This window comes from Pelodiscus sinensis, chromosome 1, assembly GCF_052426305.1.
Source record: "Pelodiscus sinensis isolate ZL-2025 chromosome 1, ASM5242630v1, whole genome shotgun sequence".
Lineage (NCBI taxonomy): Eukaryota > Metazoa > Chordata > Testudines > Trionychidae > Pelodiscus > Pelodiscus sinensis.
The window spans coordinates 158563538-158590313 of NC_143052.1; the positions used below are offsets into that span (position 1 = coordinate 158563538).

General features: G+C 43.5%; 1 protein-coding gene across 4 annotated transcripts in view; it reads left to right on the forward strand.

The window, feature by feature from the left end:
• Window positions 1–26776, forward strand: part of ALCAM (activated leukocyte cell adhesion molecule) — a 182250-nt gene that overhangs the window by 119656 nt on the left and 35818 nt on the right. For 3 of the 4 annotated variants that reach the window (XM_075908005.2, XM_089772969.1, XM_089772967.1), the window contains exons 2-6: window positions 12072–12172; window positions 15357–15576; window positions 21738–21802; window positions 22552–22639; window positions 23151–23333. In XM_075908005.2, coding sequence (XP_075764120.2) covers window positions 12072–12172; window positions 15357–15576; window positions 21738–21802; window positions 22552–22639; window positions 23151–23333 — 657 coding nt within the window. Of the gene's footprint in view, window positions 1–11538; window positions 11906–12071; window positions 12173–15356; window positions 15577–21737; window positions 21803–22551; window positions 22640–23150; window positions 23334–26776 lie in introns of those variants that run through there. The other variant, XM_075908021.2, reaches the window with a different exon arrangement.

Genomic DNA, 26776 nt, shown 5'->3' on the forward strand with positions numbered 1-26776 from the left:
GCTTTGGCCTTTCTAATTTTGTCCCTACATACTTGTCTCTAGATATGTGTCTGAATTCTCCACAGGGCTTAGCAAGGGAGAGAGAAGGTGAAAAGATACCTGTTCCTATTCACAGATGAACCTGAACTGCTTGACAAAATATGTACAGCAAGCATCTCCCTGCATGCACACAATTGTCACTACACATACACACACATTTAAATCTGGACTGCCCAAAGAGGCGTGGAATGTGCAATCAAAACTAGTGCAGATATTGGGATTCTTTGATCTGGTAGAAATTTTTGGAACCAGATGCTGGAACTAGATGGGATGTGGGTATATGACCAGCGGTTTGTTCTGGACACTTCAGATGTGGTGATGCTGGTTAATTTGTTTTTACTGAGTAGCAGGGACAAAGTACAAAACAAAAAAAATCCTGCTGCTCTTTATTAATGAAACTTAATACTTGGGTCATAGAAAATTAGCAACAGTAGCAGCACAGAATTTCCCAGGAACAAAACCTCACCAACTAGAAATCATGCATGAAAATACAAAACAACTTTCTCTGTATACTCAAAATTCAAAACCAACTCTGAGGGAACAAATTTTCAGCATCAGCCTCCTTTTTTGCACTTCCAGTTACTCTGTTTTAGGCTCAACATCTGGGGTTTTCTTGTTAATTTAGTGCCACAGTATTTAAAAATCTAATCAATTGGTGAGCAAATCTGAACAGTAAATTGTTTTGTTAAGTCAGATTGTCACTCCCAAAAGTTTCCATTACTTTACTTCAGTAGGTAAAATTAAAGCTGTATTGTGAAGCAGTGACCCTGCAATGCTGATGAGAGCATTTTCCTGAGCATTGGGCAGTTGTTGTTGTTTTAGCCAAAATAACTTGACTGTATTCGTGATCTCAAACACATCTTACATTTTAAAATGCATGCAAATGATGGAGTTCTGTTCTTCTCACAAGTTATTTCTTTTAAATGCTTAAAAAGGGACTTTGATGCAAAAAGGCAATCCTTCAAATGGGTCTGGGGAGTGGGGTGGGAAAACATGGCTACCTTTCACACACTTTCCATAAATTCAGTCATCATCCCCTTTAATGTATATCAAATACATTGGTTTTTTAAAGCCTGTCAATCTGTCTGTTCCTGCAACATGATCTACGGGGAAGTCACTACTGGACTTGTGAAATTTTAATTGTTGTAGCCTAGATGTTGCCTAGGACTGCAAGTAGTAACCTCCCACCCCTTAAATGTTGGTGTGGGATAACCAGAGAAATGAATGGGTGCCACATAGCCTCTTACTACTTACAGTGGGTGGGTGCTGAGAGAAAAGTAATCAATGCTCTGCCATTCCCAGGTGCCAGCAAGCACAGCCGAGCTGTTCCATAAAGTATCATAGCTTGCAAAGTCTGTAGGTGATTGCTACCTTTATTTATGAAGCAGGAAGAAGGGAGGAGATTGTACTTCCGAGACTCCCCTCTGACAATGCCTCCTGAGGCTGCTCATTTTCATCCTTAGCCAGCTCTGTATAGAAAGGCACAAACAAGCTTGACTAATGTCCCAGAGAAAACTTTGTGATTTCACTGCCATATCACAGAGGAAAAATCCAGACCTAGGAGGCAACTAGGTTTGTGTAGATTTATTTGTAAAGATTCAGACAAAGTAGGCTTGGTAAGTACTTCAAGATAGATTTGGATCTTCCAACTTGCACCAATCTATGAGATCGCAATATGCCAGTTGTATTATTTTAAAGTATTATTTTCATTATCTAAGTGTACACTCAAAGGATATGTGTCAGTTATCATTCAGGGTCATGTCACAGCTGCAGAGGTGTGTTTTAGTAGTACTTGAAAGTAGTAGCTTTAAAAAGGCTCCTTACAATAATATTTCCTTCTTACACTCCTCCTTTGCCAAGAGGTGAAGGGGTGGCATGACCTTGACTGCACCACAAACCACACTACACTAAGCTTGGATAGGTTGTTTTGTTGTTGTTGTTCACAAGTAAACTGTCATTAATTAAATTCATTCATTTCTTTTTCTTTCTTTTTTTAATCCCTCCAGGCATCTTATTAAATATACCCAATAGCAACACAAAAGAAAAATGTCAAAATATGTCTTTTTATATGTTGTTTTCTAAAATAGTTTTGCAAGGATTTCTGTAACAGTATTTGTAGTGACTTTGCTTATTTGCATGATAGAATATCTGTTTATGCATTCTAGATTCCTTGCTGAGGAATATTTTTAAGGGGTGAGGGGAATTTTCTAGAAGACCCTCTTGCATTTTGTGTAATTGTAGTTTCTCTGTGTCTAAACACCCGTGTCTTTTTGTGATGCACAATTGTCTAGAAAACTGGATTGTTTGAGTTTACACTGAATTTGCTGTTTTAGAGGTTGTGTTAGTCTTCAAATTATCTTACATTAGCTGTCGTAAAGGGAAAGCAGCGACTTCTGATTTCAGACAAAATCACCCAAACTTTCAATTTAGCAGACCATTCATTGATGACATATTCTGAATTTTCTATAAGCATTTTCTGTCACATTTCCCAAATCTCCTAAAACTATGTGTTGAGTGTTAGGCAGTATACACTTGTTACCTTAGCAACTTAAAAGGTTGATATAATTGTTTGAGAGTAAACAATAAGGAACAACAGTGAAAGTCCTGCAGAGATTTTTTTTTTCCCCCTTGATGGCACTAAGTATACATTTAGTAGAAAAAGCAAATCTCCTTCTTTTCTAGCTGGTGTAAAATGTTGTCATGTCTAATAATTTAAAATGCTTAATTACTTTAGCTTGAACAAGTTTATATACTAAATAGGTTGCCTCTTATTTACATAAGAGCTAATTATTCACGTGGAAAAATACTAAAAGGGGAGTTCTCTTGCTGTTTAACAGAATCTAAAATTAGAATTGTAAATATAAAGTTAAAATTACACCATCCCTCCATCCACCCCAATGTAATTCTTTAGATCAGGTTAAGGGGAATCTACTTTTCCCCTCTTTTCTACATTTCATTATTATTTCCAACAGTATTTCTGAATGCATGAAATATTGGTCTTCATGTTGGTAAAGTTAATAGACTTTGATTTTTTTTGTGTGTAACTTTTAAGTTTACATTTCTTTAGCACCATCTAGTGGACTGAATGCTGTCTTTAATATAGAAAACAGCACTTGAACTTAATCAGACTACATTGCAGATTACAACACGCTCCAAGAATTTTTTTTATTTTAAAATATGACTGATGTATTTAATTTGAGTATAACTGAAACATGATGAGCAACAGCTTGGATAAAAAGGAATATTGTTAAGCTGGAATTCTTAAGATGCAAACAAATATAATAGCAGATGATATTTATTTTGCCTTCATTCTCCAGACTCTCAATCCCAGCCTGATTGATTCTCTTCTACCTATGTCTTGTTTACATTGTAAGCATTTTGGAGAAGGGATTTTCACTTGTAGTATGTTTGTATAGCACTGTGATGAGTTGGGGACTCTCTAAGTTTTTCCATTCTGTTGAGTAGTGAGGAGGGCACGCTGTCAGACTGCAGACTCCGTTTTGAATGGGTTGGTTTGCCTTCTGAATTGACCTTTTACCTCTGTTGGACAAATTCCAAGGGGGGAGCAACATAGGGCTAACCCTAAAGGGTCATTAACATAAATGCTCTTCCACTGAAATGGAACCCCCTAGACAATAAGCTCAGCCTTGCACAAAAGAACTACAGGCAGTCCCCGGGTTACGTACAAGATAGGGACTGTAGGTTTGTTCTTAAGTTGAATCTGTATGTAAGTTGGAACTGGTGTCCAGATTCAGCCGCTGCTGAAACTGATCAGTTTCAACAGCGGCTGAATCTGGATGCCAGTTCTGACTTACATACAGATTCAACTTAAGAACCCCAGGCGTCCCCAAGTCAGCTGCTGCTGAAACTGATCAGCGGCTGATTCCAGGAAGCCTGGGGCACAGCAACTCTGCCTCGGGCTTCCTGAAGTCAGCCGCTGGTCAGTTTCAGCAGCGGCTGACTTGGGGACGCCTGGGGCAGAGCAGCTGGGGTGCTGCTGGGTTGCTCCAGTAGCACCGCTCCTCGCTCCTTGGCGCTACTGGACCAACCCAGCAGCACCCCAGCTGCTCTGCCCCAGGCGTCCTGATTCAGCCACTGCTGAAACTGACCAGCAGCGGCTGAATCAGGACCTGGGGCAGAGCAGCTGGGGTGCTGCCGGGTTGGTCCAGTAGTGCCCAGAGCGGCGCTGCAGGACCAATCGGCAGCGCCCCAGCTGCTCTGCCCCAGGGTCCACAACAAAAGCCTGGTCTTCTGTGTGGGGGGCACACTAGCTGTGCCCCCCCCCCAGCAGACCAGGGACACGGGGAGCAGAGCCGCAGCGAGGAGCGGCAGCGGGGTGCCACACCTCTGAGGCTTTGCTCTGGCAAAGTCTCAGAGGCGCGGGACCCCGCCGCGGCTGCGGCTTCAGTCCCGGTGCCCCTGGTCTGCTGGAGACGGTCCCCAGCAGACCAGGGGCACCGGGACTGAAGCCGCAGCAGCGGCGGGTTCCCGCGCTTCTGAGGCTTTGCCAGAACACAGAAGCGCAGGAACCCGAGACGGTCCCCAGCAGACCAGGGGCACCGGGACTGAAGCCGCAGCAGCGGCGGGTTCCCGCGCTTCTGAGGCTTTGCCAGAGCACAGAAGCGCGGGAACCCGCCGCTGCTGCGGCTTCGCTCCCAGTGCCCCTGGTCTGCTGGAGACGGTCTCCAGCAGACCAGGGGCACTGGGAGCAGCTTATGAACGGGGCTTTCTCGCCCCGGAGCTCGCAGGCAGCAATCCACCACCTCGACCTCCGGGGCGAGAAAGCCCCGTTCGTAAGTGCGGATCCGACATAAGTCGGATCCGCATAAGTCGGGGACTGCCTGTAGTCCTCCCAGGTGCGTTCATAACTCAGCAACTGATCCCCAATAGGGGAGTCTGGTCACCTGATGGGGCTATTAAGGGAACTACCTGATAAGAGGGATAGAAGTTATAAAAGAGAGGGTCCCTCAACAGTCATTCCACAGGGAGAGGTTAAGAAGCGAGCAAAGATTCCATGTCTCTGATGAGACTGCAGGTGAACAGTGAGGAGAGGGTGTGATATAGGACTGCACAGAGTAGACTGGCCACTGTGTGAAGAATTTTCCAGAGTGGTGTGGAAACAGGCAGGGACAATATATAACATGGCATGAGTTAATTTTATCTAAATCTATGCACATCTGTGCGCTAAGTACAGAGAATATTGTATCTAAAATCCTGTGAACAATTTCTCTGTCTGTTGGCTTTCACTGTAAACCAGATGGCACACACTTCTGGTAGATTTCTAGAGGATGGGCATGTGCTGCTGAGGAGTTTTGGAAGAGACTATATTCATTTCAGGGCTGAAGCAATTGGATCAGGGATGTCCCTGCCTCCAAGACGAGGGGGTCAGATGTGAGGCATGAACCTGAAAGTGTATCTAGGGCAGAGATGGGCACAATATGGCCCATAGGCTGGATCTGGCCCATCAAACTGCAAGATCTGGCTGTGACCCAGTGGGAGCCTTAACCAAGCTCTCCCTGCCTGCCCTGCTCCTGCATTGCACTCAGAAAAGCCAGCTGCGGGGCCATGTGCATCTGTGAATGCTGTGGGCCCAGGGGGGAGGAAGAGGCTTTGTGCACTGCTCCCAGCACAGTCTCTCAGCTCCCACTGGCCAGTTTTCAGCCTAGTATCTGTCCCTGCTCCCCTTGGGCTCACAGTGGCCTGTGGTGGCATGGAAGGCAGGGAGCCTGGCTGAGGAATCTGCTGGGCTGCTGGCTGAGAGTCACCCAAGTAAGCGCCAGAGCCTGCCACTGGCACCCCAGCCACCCTCCCCTCTCCTCCCCCAGTCCTGCCTCCCTCCCCCACACTCCATATAACCAAAATGTAACCGTACCGGACTCAAACCGGTGTAACAGAATGACACGGATGCCCGAAGGAGGATTTACCAGACCTTTATTAATCAGCGCTGATGGCCGTCCCCTCGAGCTTTACAGCAAAAATGGCGAGGAGCGACCCCGTGCCGCTCTGTGCATAGCCTTTTATCGGATACATGAATAACAGTTTGATTGGCTTTTACATTTCATTGGTTAAAGCACAGCAATACATTATTTCTAACGTTCACGATTAACGTTCCAGTAACTGGGGAGGGGTACTCTTATCTTATGCCTATGTGCGGTTTTACTCTGCCTGCTTGTGCCTGTCACAAGTTAGAAAATGTGAAATACAGCTTCATTCTTGCTCACAGGCTAGTGAGCCCCTAATTGCTGTTAGGCTAGTTCTTTATCTTTTTCGGGCAAGGGGCAAATTCCACTACAAAACCCTCTGCATCCCTGCTCCTGCACCCCAGTCCTCTGCCCCAGATCACAACTGGTGATGTTTGAGTGCTTACTGGTTAATGGTGTCGGTTAAACTCAGCAAAGCCACCTTCTCATGAGTGGGCTGGCAGAGAATGTCAGCAGTTAAATGGTTATCCTCATACATGATTTTTAACATCTGTAGTCACAATCTCCTTGTTCAAATTCCCTTCCAGATCCCACACCCCTCCTATACCTCACTCTCTTATACCAAGCTCCATTCTGCACCCATCCTAGACCCTTCATCACCTCAGTAGCTATCCTGGAAGAGTGCAGCCCTTGACCACTTACCAAATTGTTGACATGCCTTTCCCCCTCCCCAATAAAAAATTATTGCCCGCCCCTGACGTAGACGACCAGAGCCAGGAATGGTGCCTAAGAATTCAGCATTTAGATGCCCTTTATGCAGCCTGTTGCGGGGGGAGCTCAACCACATCTGTGAAAAACACCTATCACACCAGGGATCCAGTTTGACTGTGGCTTTTAGGAGTTGTTTACACTATACATGTTCAGAGCTAGCCACAGTAGTAGTAATATACTTTCTGACATGCTTACTCAGGCAAAATCCCCATGAGAACCACTCTGAGGGTACGTTTACACTGCAACACTACTTTGGGATACCTCTGGTAGCCTGCATCTTTTGAACGTGTCTGCTATTGCAAAATATAGCAGACGCACTATTTTGGCATTCCTGTAAACCTCATTGCACGAGGGATGGCTATGTAGATGCACCAAATTTTGAAATAGCCTGTTTCAAAAAAGAATCGAAATAAGATACGCAATTTGCTCATTTTGAGCAAAGGGTGTAGTGTAGATGCACCCCAAGTCTGCCTGAGTGTAAACTGTGTAAGAACTTCAGTATCCAACCCTTTGTGAGTACATATTTTATTTTATTTTATTTTATTTTATTTTATTTTATTTTATTTTATTTTTTAACTATCCATCTCTCTGGGGTGAGGGCATACGGCTAACCAAGATGTACACATGGGAGGTGGAATGTCAGCCAATTCCAAGTCTCTGAAAAACACTCCTCTGGCCCAGGGAACTGTACTTTGGGAGAGGGTAAGTGAGGGAACAGGTACATCATGAGCATCATTTGGCCTTGGCGGGCATGATGAATCTGCTGCAAAAAGAAATGTAGTCAGTGGACGTATGAATTTCTTGTACAGCCCAGATTTACCATCAGCTTCCTGTGGCTCCTTAAATAAGGTTCCTGGTTCAGCCACAAGTTGAAGTCTTTGCGAAGCAAGGAATTCCCAGGCCTGTGTGTAGCCACAAGACTAGGGATGTAAGTAGCTAGTCAACTCGACTAGTCGCTTCCCCTTCCCCCTGCTGCCTTATTAAGAGAGAGGTAGAGAGGGGGAGCAAGAGCTGGTCCTTGGTACTGGGGGGAGGCAGGTTAAAAGCCAGTTCCTCCAGTACCGTCTCCACAGGGTTCTTGCTATATTTCAAATGCAGAAGCACCATGGAAGCAGGGAGCAAGCGGGGGACTCGAGTAGACCCCCGCTGGCCCCATGCTCCTTGTGGCACCTCCACCTTTGAAATGTAGCAAAGAGCTAGCAGGTCTCATGCTATGTTTCAGAAGTGGAGGTGTCCTCAGACTAATCAAATAGTTGATTCAAATTACATCAACTATTTGATTAGTTGATTAATCTAAATTTAACATCCTTACAGGAGACCACTCACCCAAATCCCTGGGTGTGGTGGATGGAACATTTGAAGGCAACTGCACCTGTATTAATCCCTCTGAAATCCAGAAGAGGCACTTGCTCTCAAGCTGTGGCCTCGCCTGTCATTGTCTGTCTGTCTCTCTCTCTCTCTCTCTCCATCCTGACCAGAATGTTTCCCTGCCTGTATTGTGAATTCCCCAGTGTGACGGGGCAGAACCGCCCAGCCACTCGCAAGCGGCAGCGGGGGCCGCGGGAGAGAGGGACGCAGACGCCTCAGCGCCGGAGGGCGCAGGGAACGGGGACGGGGAGGCCGCGGCGCGTCATCACGGCGCGCCCGGAAGCGTGGCGGGTGACGTCACGAGTGCGACAACGGAGGAGGGGGGGGGGAACCCGGAAGTGGAGAGGAGCAGAAAAGGGCCGGAACGAGAGCGGCAAGGGGGAAGCCAGGAGGAGGGAAGGCGAGCCATGGGCAGAGGAGCCCCGAGCGGAGCGGTCCCGGACGGGAAGGCAGGGAACGGAGCAACCCGGTAAGCGGGGCAGCGGCCGGCGGAGTGGAGTAGGACCCAGGGCGGGTCGTGTATCCCGGGAGCAGGTGCGTTTGGGGTACTACCCCCCTGCTACCACCGAGAGGCACGCTCTCGGTGTCAGGGCCCTGGGTCGGGGTCCGGAGTGAGGGCGGGCCCGGACCCCCCACTCCGCCAAGGAGGTGTGCGAGCAAGCGGTGCATTGGGCACCACCTGACTGTAAACAAAACAGTGGGGGCGGCGGACTGGGGTCGCGCCCCGTGACACCCAGCCAAGGGAATATACCTAAGCAGACCTGCTTTAGTATTCTCCTCAGATATATTAAATAGTAAAATTACCCCAGTTAAGATACCTACTGCTTTTTCTAACTAAGCACATTTATTCTTAAGTAACGGTATTATGAGAAAAACAGCAAGAATCCTACACTCCCTGGCGCCAGCAAATACTCTGGCTAGTGAACAGTCTATCAAACCCCACATACAGGTTTTCCTGAGGCTACAAGTTCACAGCTTGTTTTGCTCAAAACAAGAACAGACATGATTCCATGTGTCCCTTCTCTATTCAGTTTGAGGGGTTTAGAGCTGTCCAGTAACAGGTGGTGAGCAGACCAAAGGTCACCCCCACAGGACTAAGCTTCAGAAGATTTAGTTCTTGCACAACAGGAGTAGTCGAATTTGCATAGCCCTCTTAGAGATTTCCAGGGAAACCAATTTCACTTCAAAAATGTTGTTGTAGACAGAGCAATCTCAGGATATTAGAGACAAAGGTGGGTGAAGTAATTATTACCCCTACAGTTTATTACAACAATAAATAACTCCCTAACAACACCTCCCTCATCTGCTTGCTTCTCTACTTTTCCTCCCTGTGATGGAAGGGTATTACAGGCCACTTCATCTGGAATGGTGCCTTTATGTATGTGTGATTTATTTGTGCTACTGTAAAATCTCAAGTATAATGCGCACTTCCCCCCCCCCCCCCCAAGTTTTTAAGGATTAAAACTGGGGTATGCATTATACATAGGAGGCAATCTGTAAAGTTTTTACCTAACCATCTCCGCCAGGCTCCTGGACAAGGGAGCTGCCCCACCTGCCGGCTCCTCACCTTGTCCGGGAGCCTGGCTGACCTCGCGCCTGCCGCGGGGGGCTCCCTGCCTAGCTGAGCTCGTGCCTGCCGCGGGAGCCCCCTGCCTAGCTGAGCTCGCGCCTGCCGCAGAGGCCCCCTGCTCAGCTGTCGGTGCACCATTCTAAGCAGGGGGCCGCCACGGCAGGTGCGAGCTCAGCACGACGTGCCGGCAGCTGAGCAGAGGGCCCCTGCAGCAGGTGTGAGCTGCTTGGTTAGCCGTCAGGAGCTGGTGGGCGGGGCAGCTGGGCGGGCGGGGGGGGGGGGGGAGGAGGAAGGGGCCCCGCATCAGGTGTGAGCTCAGCCCGGTGCATGAGCAGCTGGGCAGGGAGCAGGTTTCAAACTTTGCTGCTGGCTCCCCCGTGCTGCACGCGCTTTTCCAGGGCGAGCCTGCAGGTGGGAGCGGGATCATAAAATCATGAGTATGATGGGGGTGCGCATTCTAGATAAGAGCTCAGTTTATTCCAGAATTCTGACGTTTAAAAGGTAGGTGCGCATTATACTCGAGATTTTATGGTATACGCTCTGTTCCACCTTGTACCCAGACCTGAAGAGCTCTGTGTATGCTCAAAAGCATATTTCTCTCTCCAACAGAATTTGGTCCAATAAAATATATTACCTCAATCACTTTGTCTCTAACTTTAAAAGTTCATTCTCGTCCCCCCCGAATTGTTTCAAAAAGTTCTTTTAAGCTCATAACACTTTGCCTAGACGAGTGACACGTAGTCCCACAAGAACATAAACATTTGCATCTTCAAAGCCGTGACCTCATGAGATGCTTAGAGCAGGTCTCTACTGCAAATTTGTTTCCATACAGCTGTGCCATTGTAGCACTTCTGCCAGCTTAATAACTGCTGCTTCTCAAGAGGCAGTAGCTATGTGGGAGAAGCTCTCCTGCCAAGGTAGTACTGCCTACATGGGGGTGTAAGGTCAGTATAACTGTCATGCGTGCGGGGGTGAATTTTTCACATTGCGAAGTGACTTAAAAATGCCAAAGTAAGAGAGTAGTATAGACCTGAAGATGAAACTTAATTTGCTAACGTTTACATTAAGTCTGTAAGGTTCATGAAATTGCCATATTTGTCCCAGTGGGTAAAACCCATCCTCCTTCAGGGCAGAGAAAAATCTGGGAAGAATATTGAAGAAAGACTTGCTAAGGTTCTTTCCTCCCTAGATATCTGTACTATTTTTTTTTCCATGGAAGGGGGTGACGCAGACCTGTATAATTTGTCTTGGTTTATAAGAAGAGTAGCAAAGAGTAACAACAGTGCTGCTATTGCGATTTTAAGTTGCTACACTTTTAAAATGTTTTCTTTTTTGTTCACTTGTGCTCTGCATATCTCTTTCCATTTCACTCCTTTTAGACAATGAAACTCTGCTGATCAATTTCACTTTGAAATTCCTATGTTCTAATACAATTGTGCTGGAGTTAGTTCATATCTAAACCATCTGTTAGAGACAAGGTAATATCTTTTATTGGACCAATTTCTGTTGGTGAAAGAGAAACTTTCAAATTACACAGAGCTCTTCTTCAGACCTGGGAAAATGTGTTACAGCGAAATGTAAGATGGAACAGATTGTTTAGCTTAAGTGGTGAAGAAGTAATATCCTGGACTGACATAGCTACACCTGTATTGCATAATGCAAAGGAATTTTATTTTGAATGTAGGCTGTCCTTATTTTGATATTGTGTGGCAACATACTCCCTGCTGCAGACAGAACTAGCTGAGTTTTCAAATGGGAAAGATAAACATGTTTGTGGTATTTTAAGGCCACAAAGTTTGATACAATATACAGACCGCCCTCTCTATAAGTCCAAGGTAAGTTCCAAAAACATTGGACTTATAGCGAAACACCTTAAAGTGGGGATTTTTTTCCCCACAGTTCACTCACTTCCATTTGCGCAAATTGTTTTGTTTTTGTTGTTTTTGTGAGGGAGTGAAAGGGGTTGGGTTTTTTTGGATTTTTTTTTCTTTTGCATGACTTAAGAGTGGGTGATGGGAGGACTCTCAATGCATCAGTTCCTACAAGCATCAATTACTTTAGTGCAGAACCATTGTATACCGGGATGACTTACAGCGTGGATGCCATTGCAGCCAGTATCCATAGCCTTTTTTATATATGGTCTTCCAGCTGAAAAGGTGAAGTTCTGTTCTTCAAATCCACATGGCTTCCACTAATTGCAATAGGACATGAGTTCATAAAGGCCGTGAATATTTATGTAAGTGTATTTAATGTACTGAATCCTATTTTATTAAAAACATTTAAGGATTAATCCTTATGCTAGAAATATCTCAGTACAATAAGACACACACTTTTAACCTTAAACCATAAAGTAACTAGCAACTTCGAGTTCCAATAAAACACCATTCCTTTTTCTCTTGTAGGCCTTGGATTGTACACAGTAAATGCAGTATATGGAGATACCATTGTTATGCCTTGTCCTCAGGAAGTACCTAGTGAGCTGATGTTTGGAAAATGGAAATTTGTGAGTATGGCTTACCTTGAGCTTAATTATTGCCAGTATGAGTAGATTTTTTTTTTTTTTTTGTGGGAATAAAAGTGCAGATTCAAATTTACACAATTCCACTATTCTGCTGCCATGTGCAGATGAAGGTAGGTAGAATTCGTGCACCCTGTCAAGCCAAATTAAAAACATGCCAGGTTGCCTAACTTTTATTGATTTGAAAAAGCCATCCATACACATTTGAATCCTCTTAAAGCAGGAAATATTTTGTTTACATGAAGAGGGTCCCCAAGCTGGTAACTATTCCATACTGTTTCGTGCATCAGTCATTGTTTCTTTTGGGGTGGAGGTGGGGATGGAGGAGGGCAGGGGCAGATGACTGTTTTGCGGGGCCCCGGGCAGCATAACTCTGCGGGGCCCCCCCTTTGCCACGGCACATGCGCTGTGGCGCCACGGCGCATGCGCGGGGCTTTTTTAATCGCGGGACCCAGGGCGGCCGCCCCGTTCGCCCTGCCCTATATCCGCCCCTGGAGGAGGGACAGGGCTGTATACTACAGAGGGCAAACTGAGCCTTACTAGAGCTACCCAGGTTCTATTTGCCTGGGCAGCTAATGGCATGTGAAGAATGTGCTAGAAGCACAGTAGAAGAAAGCTAAAGTTGTCTTGACTCATTTAATTCATTTGTATTGGATACACAGAACAATACACAGTGAACTTCACTATTGGTAGTAAACGTCACTTTGTAGTTCATGTCATACACCATGGTATGGTTAAAAAAATATAGAGTAGATGGCAGCTTTTGGAATTATATGCAGTAATTTAATGCATATGGATTGGCAGAGGAATTATGATAAACATTATCCCCTTCCAGCTCTCTCAAACTAAAGTCTAAATAAACATTTTCCGTTCTTCTGAAAAGTCGATTTAACCATCCCCCCGATTATGATTCCCATTCCCAAAGCTGTCTTCTCACTTCCCAACACCAAAATGTTACTTGCATTGGCAGATGTTTTGAGAAGTGGAAATCTCATTTATTCAAGACAGACTTGGTTTCCAGCTCTCCTGCTTTGGCGGAGAATTTCCACTTCCAAGTTTTGCCTGCTTCTCGTTAATCAAAGTCTCTTGTTCTGGCGGTTTATATATTGTACATCCTTGTGCAACAAATGTGTCTTTTAAAAAGGGGTTGGACTGCACTGAACAACAACGAAATTACACCTTCCATACAAGATACCATCATTTCCATGAGTTTAACAGTTCTTGCAGGAAAAAGGGCAGGATTTCAAGAGCTCCAGAATTTTCAAAGCCACTTCTGTATTTTGAAATGTAAACTGCAGAGTCCTGTGGAGGTTGTTTGCTTAGAGAAGAGGCTTAAAATACTTCAAATAAGCCTACAAAAGATGGCCAGAATGTTGTTGAAAATTCCTCTTCCTTCTGGCCTTCTTTTTCTAGGAAGGCAGTTGTTGCACTTGGTGAACTCTCAAACAATTTTGAGAGAAAGAAATCAGGCTCTTGTTTTTCATCTTTTTGTAAGATATTATCCTTTCATTGGAAGCAAGCATGCCCTTGTCAATTTCTAGACTTGTTTTATAGACTGAGAGGATATTTGTTTCTACAGTAATATTGTAGGGTTAGCCCTTCCAGGATCCCGATACGGACTTTGAATTAAGGATGTTAAAGACTAGTCGACTATCCGATAAGCAAATGTTTATCAGATAGTCGACTAGTTGATCCCCCCCCCCCCCCCTCGCTGCCTCTGTCTGATAGAGGCAGCAAAGGTGGAGGAAAGAGGGGTACTTCAAAGGAGCAGCACCTCACAGCTGATCCACAGCTCAGCTGCAAGGCACTGTCTCTTTGAAACACCGAGGTGGCATTCAAAGGGGCTGTGCCACACGGCTGATCCCCGGCTCAGCGTTTCAAAGTGGCAGCGCCACGGTCAGCTGGGGACTGATCCCGGGCTCCTCGTGGCATTTCAGATCGCTGATCCTGGGTTCCAAGAGGGTGCTTCCTCTTTGAAATGCATGAGAGCTTCTGCTGGGGACGCTTGTACATTTCAAAGCTGGCACGCCCGTGTGCAGTCTGGGGTCAGCGGGACTTCCCGCTGGCCCCGGACTGCACACTGAGTTCTGCATTCCTCCTTTGAAATGTACAAGAGCCCCTCTTGTACATTTTGTATTGTTGTACATTTTGTATCTTGTATGGAAGGTGTAATTTCATTGTTGTTCAGTGCACTCCAACTCCTTTTTAAAAGACACATTTGTTGCACAAGGATTGTACATTTTGTACAAGAGGGGCTCTTGTACATTTCAAAGTAGGACTATGGAAGTGCCTATTGACTAGTCGAGTAGTGGATGAAAATTCCATCAACTAGTAAATTAACTGCTAGCAAATATTTCAAAACACAGCCTGCAATTCTGCCTCTTATGAATATTAATTTTCTCTATGGTAACTCTATGTAAAGTTTTGCTTTTGATATTTTCCATTTTTTTTTTAAAGCAACTACATGCTGATTAAAGTAAGGAGGATGTCTAGAATCTACTTTGCAGGTTATCCTGATACACACAAATAATCTTTTATTGTAGGTATATTCCCATGCTTAGATGCCTCTGGGTGCTTTTAACAAAAAACTAATTTAGAAAAAAATGTGCACAGTTTTGCCTGAAAATCCCAGGCTGGGAATTAAATTTGAACATCCCTGACCAACAATACAAAATACATTAAAAACAACCGACTGAAAAAGAAACTGAAGTCTTCAGTTTAACCTTGGATGCCTCTGACACTTCATATGCCTCTGGTATGTGGAAATGTAGCTCATTCCACAGCCACCAGCCCGTGTCAGAAAAAAACCCTTCCTCATTCCATGTCAGGAATTGTACCATGGAACAGTAATCCGTTCCAGTGCATCAGGTCTAACACCCAGTATGCTATGTAGCACAACAGACTGTCCTTCAAATGACAGATCTTATGATACCTCTTTGTACTTCTGTAGCACTAGACTAAACTGGAGAATACATTCCCCTTCCTGTCTCTCTAATCCCCCCCTCCCCCAAATCAAAACAAAAACCCTAATCCTATGAATTATGTCCATTGACGACATTTTAAGCTGCATATTGGCTGGATAGCAGATGCTCATTGCAGATCTTGGAACATTTAAATAAAACTCTGTGTTTATGGAAAAGATAATTTATATACTTTTATTTTATTTTAGGAAACAGCAAATGACTCTCCAGTCTTTATTGCCTTCAGATCATCAACAAAAAAAAGTGTACAATATGATGACGTACCAGAATACAAAGACAGATTGAGTCTCTCAGAAAATTATACTTTATCCATCAAAAATGCAAGGATCAGTGATGAAAAAAGATTTGTATGTATGCTAGTAACTGAGGACAACGTGTTTGAAGAACCTACAGTAGTCAAAGTGTTCAGTAAGTAACAGCTAGCATAGTTAATATCTTCAATTAGGGAATTGCTGTTAAAAGAGAGATGAAAGCCAAAAGAAGAATAATATTAAGATGAATCAATGACTACTAACATTAGCAGTTTTCTGCAATAAAAAAGTCTAATCTGTAGCAGTTGTGTAATAGGGTTCTCTGTAGTTTTAGTGTGGATTTGAATGTTAAGTGTCCAGGCTGACACAGAGGAATTTCAGGGCTTGATCGTTTGTATGCACAAGCTACACCATTTTGTCCTTAAAATGAAAAATTTAAAAATAAAACAGATTAGGAACATTTTCACTTACTCTGTACATAAATATTTGGGGGGAAAGGGAGTGGAGGGAGCAAAGAATTAGGTGATATTTTGGCAGTGATTGGTGTATGGGAGTTTAAAGAAATATATTTAAATATCCTCAAGAACATGAGGATAACAAAACTTTTAAAGGCTTAGAAACAGGATATAAAAAGCCCCAAACTCCATTTTCCCCCCCATCTTGAAATATCAGCAACAAAGTTGTATTATCATTATGGCTTAATGCTTGAAGCCATACACCTTACTGTTGAACACATCTGGCTAAGTTTTTCAAAAATAACAAGTAGTGCTGAGTTGCTAAATTTTTCAAGGTCCAGGATTTTCACAGACAAGTTGTTTGGCAATTTTTAAAATGGCCCCTTTAGGATTTCTCATGTAATATACCTAAAAATTAAGGCAATGAGCATGACTAGTCACTACTGAAAATATTGTCTGTAGCATTTCCTATTGTGAGTAGACTCTCTGACAACAGTTGGTTTTTCCTCCATGCCCCTCCCCCACCCCCTTAGTTTTTTCCTTTTGCTTCTTTGCATTTGTGTACTCAAGGTGCATGTTTTACAGAAAGTTTACACAATGTTATGCTTCCACAGGAAGAGTGGAAAAATTAACAATATCAAAATGATTACATTTTGGCTCAAAGGAAATATATAGTCCACCAAATTTAAAACCAATGTTAGAACTCAAGTGGGGAGAAAATGTGAGGGATTCTTCAGTGTTTTTGTCCTAGTACCTTAACACAACAGTACCATTGCCCCAGTTAGTTTGAAGGGAAATTGAGAGTCAACAATAATTCACTTCCATTGTTTCAGTTTGACTGCAAGAACAATTAAATTAAGGAGAGCACAGATAAGTGTGCAGAGTGCTTGAAATAAGTGATCATTCTTTATTATGGTTATTGATCATGAAGGAATAAATATGCTGATGAAGGTGTATTATAGAGTGGATACCAAGTGTTTGAATACCAAATGACTGAATTACTATGTACAGTTCTGTTTCTAAGGACTACACAATGTTAGTTCAGGCTTGTTGCATGGCCTATACCTTTTATGTTGGCAATGGACAAACAAAGCTAGTATTGAGTAAATCAGTACTGATTGAAACTGATAGTACTGATTGAAATCAGTCATGTGAACTAATCATGACCCCAAGAATAAGATTTAATACATGGCATGCTGAATAAAACTCTTATCAACTTCTTCAAATAATACAAAATAAATGTTTATGCTTATTTTACAATTACATCTAGCCAATTAGCCCATCATAAGACAGGATTTTCAGGTCTCTTCTCCATGTCAGTCTTCTCTCCTGAGCCTCCGGTCTCTTGCTCTGTGTCTCTTTCTTTCTCTCCTCCTCCTCCTACTGCCTCCTCCCCCCCCCCCCAGCTCTCCTCCGCCTTCTGCCTCTCTCTTTCTCTTCTCCCCCTCCTCTCCTCCTCTCTCTCTCTCTCTCTCTCCTGTCTCTGTCAGGGATGCATGAGCGTCCAGGCCCCGCCCCACTGCCCCACCCCCTTGTGCTCCTGCTGACTTCTGCGGTGCTCAGCTGGGCCGCTGTGTGGGAGCAAGCGGCACAAACGGCCTCTCTCTCTCTTCTACTGCCTCGCCCTCTCTCTCCCAGCTCTCGTCCGCCGCCTGCCTCTCTCTCCGTCTCTCTTTCTCTTCTCCCCCTCCCACCTCTCAGTCTGTTTCACTCATCCTCCTGCTGAGTGTCTCTCTCTCGCTGTCCTCCGCCTCCTCCATTCTCCTCTCTGTCTCCGCATCCTCTCTGTCTGCTCTGCTTTCCTCCTTTTGAATCCGGCGCCGTTTCCTGACGTCAGACGCACACTTGTCCAGGCCCCGTCCCCTGGTTGTTCCCTCTGGGCGGCGCTGTTGCCTCCCGCTGTGGCGCTCGGCTGACTTCTGCGCCGTTCAGCTGGGCGGGAGCAAGCAGCCATTTGGGCCCCGCGCTCCCTATGCAGCGCCCCCATGCTGCATGGGGAGCATGGACTCCAAACGGCTGCTTGCGATACTTGCTCCTGCGCTGCTTAGCTGGGCTGCTGTGCAGAAGTCAGCCGAGCGCCACGGCGGGAGGCAACAGCGCTGCCCAGAGGGAACAGCCAGCATTTTAGCGTTACAGAGTCAGGCAAATATGAAATCCCTGACCAGCCTCTTCCCCCACCTCCTTTTCCAAGCATATCTCCTCCCTGCTCCTCCCTATAACAGTGCTGAGCAGCCCATCAGGGTTGTATGTGCAGCCCATGTACCCCTCTCAGCCTCCTTCCCCCTTGCCTCTCACCTACTGGGGAGTCCCACACTTGCCTATCTCTCCTCTTCCCAGCACTTCCAAGGTGCCATGAATTGGCTGATTCATGCCCTGTCCCCTCTCTTCTGCCCTCCCCCTCCCCCCAAGCTTGAATGCTGCTAATTGATTCTCAGTGTTCAAGCTCTGGGAGGAGAAACTGGACAAATGTGAATCAGCCAATTCATGGTGCTCTGGAAGTGGTGGGATGGAGGGAGGGAGAAGAGTAGGTAAGTGTAGAGCGCCCAGTGCATGAGAGAAGGGGTACATGAGCTTCCCAGCACTCCTTAGTAAAGCTTTACATTAGTGAAGCTTACATTTTAGCAAGGAAAATTCTGCATATGTAATGTGGCTGAGTTAAAGAGAGAAACTTTTACTGAATAATTTTGATTTTTGAGTGATTTTACAGCTTTCAAATTCTATTCATACATTTTAGCATTTAATTTCCCCAATTGGCTTATATAAAGAAAAATTTAATTTGTGGCAAACTGTAGTTTTAACTAATAAAACTTCTAAATACCTTGAATCACAGATGCTGCATAAGTGCAGTTGCTTGTATCCCAAGCAACCAAAATTCTTGTTGGTTATCTGAAACTCCCTTGTGATTGTGCTGAAGCTCAGTTTCTCTGGAGCTTGTTACCTCCTTAGTCCTGTGTTAATCAGCTGGTGCAGCTAACAAGGCATATTGGCTCATTACACTGATAACACCTGCTAATAGCCCTCATTGAATTGTTCAGGTAACAACCTCTGTGAGGTTTCCTGGTGGATCTTTTCAGCATCTTCATCTGGATGTAGATTGCCAGAATTTCCAAAGCATACTGATTCCTCGAACATTAGCTATTATCTCCTTGCACAGCTATTTGGACTCTATACCTAGCAAGCCGAGCTAATATGCTTGCAAAGCTATAAAGGTGCTCCTCTAAGTCTCTGCAGCCAGAGATAAGCAGTTTGCCGTTTAGAAGCCCCACCACCTATGCTCTGATGCTATTAAACTCTTGAGCTTAAAATTTCCTTCTGCTTCAGGAGATGAGCTTGTAAATGTCTGGCACCCAATAAATGTATGCACAGTAAATTAATCGGCTTTCACAGGTGCAAGCCTATTAGTATTCTTCCTCCTCTGCAACAGTCTCCGTTCTCAATGCTTAATATGCACTGAAAGCGGTGCTGGGAGCCCTAGCGATTTCTTTTCATTTTGTATCTGATACATCAGGCCTGGAGGTGCTGGGGCTATGAACTGTCAAGGCTAGGGTTTGAGCCCTAGCACAAATTAAACATGGTCTGTTCTGCAACTAGGCATCTGCGACTGGACCGTGCCAACAGACTCAGGCTGCTGAATTGTAATGTAAACGTTCCATCTTAGACTGCACTTCCATCTTGAAAGGTCCTAGAGCCTGGCTTTAGCCTGAGCCCAGATGTCTGCACTGAAGTTAAACAGCCCCTTTGTCCCAATCCGGGTCAGCTCTGGTTTTTTAACTGTGATGTAGATGTACCCTGAGCAGGTAGGGAGACTTCTAAGCAGCTCCTCGGGGCCGTCTCTGCTGCCTCCCATGTGGGTAGACAGAGTGCTTGCAAGTAGTGAATACCCCCAGGATACAGGTGGTCCCCAAGTTATGAACACATCGACTTACGACTGTGCGTACTTACGACCAACCTCCCATTAAGCGCATTACAGCCAGTCCCTAAGTTACGAATGCGTGATCCGCGCTTACGAACAGTTACATTTAAATGAATGGAGTCCGACTTACGAACAGATCGAGTTACGACCAAGTGTTTGGTACGTAACTTGTTCGTAAGTCGGAGACTGTCGGTAGATGGTCCGTTATCTCTTAACTGAGCTCAGAGAGAGGAGAGCTGACCAAAGGGTTAGTGCTACTGATAGCCCTTCTTAAAAAGCAACCAAGTGTAGTTGGGAGGAAAGAAATTTGAAAGAAAGGGGGGAAGAAAGGACACAGCAAATTAAATTTGTTCAGTTTTTCAGATTGCTAGCAAAATTACGTAAAAGCAATACATTTTGTTTATGGGGCCAGTTTGCATGGGATGAGGGCATTTTAGGGGACCTGATGGTGATGGTCATGAAAACCTATGGTCTCTGCAAGTGTGTCTGGAAAATGGGTTAATCTGTTTGTTTTACAATAGCACACAAACATTTCTAAAATACATTCTGTTCTGTTTTCTGCCTGAGAATAACATGAGGCTTTTTGAGCCCACAGTTTTTGGAATATGGCTTTGGTATTTTATTTGCCACAGGCTAGTTGTTTAAGAATGCCAAATAAATAGTTTCTTTTATTGCTTTTGTATTTTTTTTCCTTTTTGATCTTCTGTTTTGACAAATCTTCTGAAATGCAGGAAATTGTATCCCATTATATGAAGAAAGAGACTTAGAATGAAACCTTATGGCAAACTTAGCTACTGCTGTAGTATGCATGACAAGAGTGACTATCCCCATGTAAATGAATGAACTTTTTATGTTTTTCTTTTCTTTTCTTTTTTTAAATTACATGAAGAGAATTGGAAAAGGAAAACAGGACACTTTGTAATTTTCCAGATTACTAGCATTGTTCGATAGGTTTGATTTGAGAAAGCTTCTATAAGCTGAAGCGTGAAAAGTTGGAGTAAGTTTCAGTTTGTATATGCGTATAAAAATGTGTGCTTATTTAGAAACACAGCTGGAGTGCAGAGACTTTCTTTCCATAAACATACAGACTTTGTTTCTTTCAAACTTATAGGAAAATAGTCTCTTGAAGATAAAAATTTGCATTCCAGGCTTTAGGCCAGAATAAATTTTATGACATACAAGTTATATAGTCTCAAGAAAATAGTGTTTTATAATGAAAATGCTGACGGACCCTCAACCCTACCATGGAAGGGTGCAGCTATCATAAATAGGATGGTATATATTGCTACTAAATAGAAAGTTTGCTTTTTAAAGAGATGCAGTAGACTCAACATCTAGTCAATTTTAAAAAAATGAATTAATGGAGTTTGTCTTCTGTTGTTATAATCCCAGATGATACTGAAGTGTAATAGTAGTGTGGGGGGGAAATTATAAGAGTGATTTGAATTTGTTTGAAATATTAATGCTAAACTTAAGTCTGTGTTCAATCTTCTTTTGTGGCACTATGTTTTCTATACCACTGTTTCCTTCTTCTGGAAATGTATCATGTTCATCAGTAGGTTCTCTCTTAATCTAGTTTGTAGCATTCCAGGCTATAATATAGTGTCCCAATATGTGTAGCATATGTTTTTGCTACCTTTCTGTCATCATGTAAAATGACTTATAAACTGAGACGAATAACATGTTTATGTCTCCTATTACATCTCTCAAAATGTTTTCCCTTCCAAAGTTCATTTGCCAATATTTAGGTAGCATCAGGTTTTTTTTAACAGCCAAGGAGAGTGAAAACCCCTAAAAGCTCACTTTTCAAATGAAAAGCATGATGACTGTGCAGCTAACACAATAGTTTTAATATAGCTGTTGAACCCAAGTTGCTCAATATTCTAACATCTACAACAACAAACTGAAATTCCTACTCTCCTTTCTCTGATGCATATTTTTTCTTTTTAGAACAACCATCTCAACCAGAAATCATACATCCAGCGAACTTCCTAGAAACAGGGAAACTTAAAATGGTAAGAACATTTTTCTTAAACTCATGCTCCTGGAAGTGAGCTTGAAGCTGTTCCACTAGCAAGATGGGATATTGTATGAGTGCCTGTGCACGCACATATGCATTCTGAGGTAGGAATATTCAGGAATCAAGTCACATCTATACTTACCTGCAGATCAGTGCTCTGGAGGTTGATCTTCTGGTGTTTGATTTAGCAGGTCTAGTAAGGACTCTCTAAATTGAATGCAGAAGACTCCCCCATTGGTGCTAGTACTCCTCCTCCTTGTGAGGAATAAGGGAAGTTGATGGGAGCATTTCTCCTGTTGACCTCCTGCTGTGGGGATGGCACCAAAGTTTGAATCAAGGTATGTCAACTCCAGCTACACGATTAACATAACTAGAGTTGCATATATCTTAATTCAAACATAGCCCCTAGTGTAGACCCAGCCTGATTACAGAAGTACTGAAACCAGTTTTCAGCCGAAACAGGAATAGCAGCAGCTTACTAGAAAGTTACAACTAGCCATGCACGTATCCAGAAGAATATGTCCAACTCTATTCTGCCCTCAGCCCCAAGAAATACCTAAGCATCACTTATGTAATGTATCCTTTTATTAAAAAAAAAATCAAAGTTTTGGATTAAGTGTTTGTACTGTCCTAAGACTTTAACTAATCATGTAACCAAGACTAACCCTGAAAGCATAAATGAACGAGTAATTCTACCAGAATGTCAGAGGACAAAATGTTTCATAATTTTTATCTGTTCTGCAGCTTGGAGAATGTATTGCAAGAGAGAGTTATCCAGAAGGCAACATTACATGGTACAAAAATGGAAATATTTTGCAGCCCATTGAAGGAGGTATGTTTCGGTAATGGACAATGGAACCTGATCTTATAACAATCTGCACATGCCAGTAACTTCACTTGTATGAGTAATCCTATTTAAATCTATTGGGCTGTTCCATGGATTAAAGCTTCTCACAATTAATATGTAATATTATACAATTTTCAAAATGTTAGCTGTATCTTTCTGAGTTGAGAGGCTTCTTTTTAAGTAATTAGAAAATTAATTAACATTTGAGGATTTGTTTAGACTTTTTTAAATGCTTACAGGATTTTAGGAGAGCCGTGTCTGAGCATGAGTCATTATTGGGGTGTTTTTATTTTGAGGGCCAAAGTACTAGGACCAGAAGGTGCAGTCTGTTCTGGTGAATTTTGTTTTATTATAGTGCTTGTTTTAAAATTCATGTAATGTGCTTGGATGCTGAGCAAAACGTGCATAAAAATCATTAATATACAAAATAAGAAATCCAAAATTAGGAAAGGCTGAATATACACTAAGAATGACACAAACAATATCTTCTTTTCAGTTGTAGTCATGAGCTTACAAAAGACCGTGGACAAATCAAATGGACTCTTCACCACAACATCATCTCTCCAGTACATGCCAACAAAGAAAGATGCAAATGCACAGTTTGCCTGTAGTGTGACATATTATGGGCCATCTGGACAGGATACAATACCATCTCAACCAGTGATCTTTGATGTTCGCTGTAAGTTATTTAAAAACTGGATAGCAGATCATAAGTGTGATCTTTGTGTGTGGGTGGGGAGAACCGAAGTCCATCAGCAAAATTACAAAGACATGGACTTTCTTTGATAGCAAAACACCTTGCTAAAATTGAGAGATGAAATCAGAAGGATGATGCTGTTTTTGATAATAGGTTTACTACTTTCCACATGTTTATTTGAATGAAAATAATTAAGTCAAGCGTACACTGTATCCATTTCAGTATTAGAGATTTTGTTACTTTTCCCCCCTGGCATTAGAATTCTGAATATTAAGATTGTTCTTATAGGAGCGGAAGTGTAGCAGCTAACAGAATCTTATGATGAAATGGTAATTTCAAATCCTAGTAACAAATGATTACTACACAAACTGAATTAGAAATATTCATAGTAGTTGATTGGAGTTCAAAGAATGTAAAGATTGTCCTCACATCTCTCTCTGCCCAGTGAAATATGCAATTATTATAAACTAGTATATATCATAATTAGTATACTAAGGTACCCAAATATTTAGAGTGCAGCTTGGACCTCCCTGGCATGGTGCCCTGAGGACCTGAGTGGGACAAAACCAGGGAGTTTTCCAGACTAGGGAAGGTCAAGGATCGCCCCCAGCATCAGCCCAGCTCCTAGGTTCCAGCCTTCGCCACTGACCTCTGATCCTGGACAGGGATGAGCTCTCTGCTGCTGGCCTACACTGCGCTCCCAGCTACTGCCCCACTGGCTAGTGCTGTGCTTCTGACTGGCTACTCCCACTGCCAGCTGGGGCTCTCTGGTCCAGTAATATCCATGGTTCCCTTGCCGGGTCAGAGAGTAACAGATTTTAGAGTTTCAACCTGTACTTCTGGAGCACAAAAATGTCATATGTATAAACAAGCAGTGTGACTATCCCTCTGCTTAAAATGTCATTGCTTTTCTATCTATAAGTTAGGTAGCTAATATCCAACTCATCTAAGTACAGAATACACTTGAATACAGCATAACCTTCATTGAGCAAAAAGAGCGGACATTTGACCAGGAAGTAGTGAGGAAAATGGTGGCAGCTGTAGAGAACATGGCAAGGCATGGTGTGACGTAGTGGGGGTACTTGCTGGGCTGTGGTGACCCCTGCTGTCTGGAGCAAGACCCAGCAGGGAAAACCTCGCTAGGCAGAGGTAGTGCCAAACTTGTTGAACCAGTGGCCAGACACCCCCCATGGAGAGGAACAAAGGAAGGTGGAATGCTGCCCTGACTGGGGGGCAGGGCTGGAAGGGAAGTTAGTTAGTTGGTTGCTGGCTGTCTGTGAGGATGGAGGAGACAGCCTAGGGGAGAGGAGCTGGAGTTTAGGGGCCCAGTCTCCCCCCAACTCAAGGGGGCCTGAGGCATCCTAGCCCAGCTCTGTGACCAGACTACATCTGTGCTGTGCTGTATCCTGGAGAGGCAATAAACTTCCTCTATTCCACCGGCTGGTGCAGTCTGTTTGTGCCATTTTGGGGTGCAGGAGACGGGGGACCCCAACGCGCCATCACACATGGCAAGGAAATGAAGAAAGATGCTTCTTGAATGTAGAAGATACCGGGGTTGTATAGAGAACTGAGGAGAAAAGAACACTGAAGGAAATGTTATGTATATTCCGAAAGTGATAGCTCAAGTGCTAAAGAAAACTCTTCTAATTTGAGACTGCTTCTTCTGTCCAGGCATCTGTCTGGTTTTTTTTGTGTTACCAACTATGTAAGTTTGTGTTACAGTGCACTTGTATTATTTTGGTGAGTTACAATAATTGCCACTGAGATCAAGTGGTCACTGACACCAGTTAAAATACATGTATATGTCACCTAATTGACTACAATTCTCCGGGCACTGGATAATTTAGTATATTGAAGCTCTTTGCTACCCCTACAGAAAAAAAATTGTTTTCCTTCTAATCTGTCTTGTGAAGATGTTAGAACAAAGAAAAGATGAAATGCAAAACTGATTAAGTTCAGTTGCTTGGCCTGCAACAAATAGGGATTCCCATTTCAAGCTGGGTACACCAGCCTTGCACAGCTGACATTTCTGGAGCATATTAAAACCATTATAAATATGAAAAATGTACATAGCAACTTAACTCTGTGCCAACTTTAGGGCACCAAAATTCAGCATGCTAAAAACTCACAATTTTGCTGACGCCCATGGAACTGAGCTGCCCAGCACCTTCCAGGATCAAAGCATTGGCCACGCCCTGAGAGGTCAGTACTGGGCATGAGAGCTTTTTCACCTGGAGCAGCAGCAATGCACACCTGCTCTCTGCAGTCATAAGAATGGCCATTCTGGGTCAGACAAATGGTCAGTCTAGCTCCCTTACCTTTGTCTTCCATCAGTGGTTAATGCCAGGTGCTTCAGAAGGAATGAACAAATAGGCAATTATTGAGTGATCCATACCTTGTTGTCCACTCCCAGATTCTGGCAAACAGGCTAGGGACATTCAGAGCATGATGTTGGATCGCTGCCCATCCTGGCGAAAAGCCATTGATGAACCTGTCCTTCAGGAAAATGCCTGCTTTTTTGAATCCTCTTATAGTTTTGCTTCACAACCATCTCCTGGAAAAGAGTTCCACAGGTTGACTGTGTGTTTGTGAAGAACTACTTCTGTGCTGCTTATTAATTTCATTTCTAGACTTCTGGTGTTGAGAAGGAGCAAGTAGCATTTCCTTATTCACTTGCTCTACATCAGTCAAGATTCCATAGACCTCTATCGTATCCCTCTTCCCCTTAGTTGACTCCCTTTCTTCTAAGATGAAAAGTCCCAGTCTTTTTAATTTCTCGTCATATGACATCTGTTCCATACCCATAATCATTTTTGTCCTTTTCTGAATCTTTTCCAGTTTCAATATATATATTTTTGAAATGGTTTGACCAGGTCTGCATGAGAGTATACCACGGATTAATACAGAGGCAATATGATATCTTCTGATTATCTGTCCCTTTCCTAAATGATTCCTAACAATCTGTTAGCAAAGAGATAGATATTGTCAGGGGCAATGATTCACTGTCCTAAGAAAAGGAAAGCCCCAAACTCAGGCAACCATATATGGCTTACTTTTTTGGCTAGCTTCTATTCTCTTCTGAGACAGTCTGTGGAGAGATTTGGAATGGGGACCCAGTTTTTGCCTTCCATTCATGATACATCATTAACATTAAGGTAATGCACTGGAGTTATTCCTGATTTAAGTAAGAGATTCAGGTGCCTTTTTTCCACTGACTGACACTTTCAAACCAACCAGGGAAAATGGGAAGAAAGTCATTGGGAATATCAGATTCTTAAAACATCCCTATCCCACAAGCATTCTCTCCATACCTATAAAATTGACTTTACTTTCTAGTCTCTAAAGAATAGGTACCTAAACTCATTCTCTCTTGTACCGCCCTCTCCTACAAGACTCAGGAATTGCTACAATCCCCAGATAGCAGT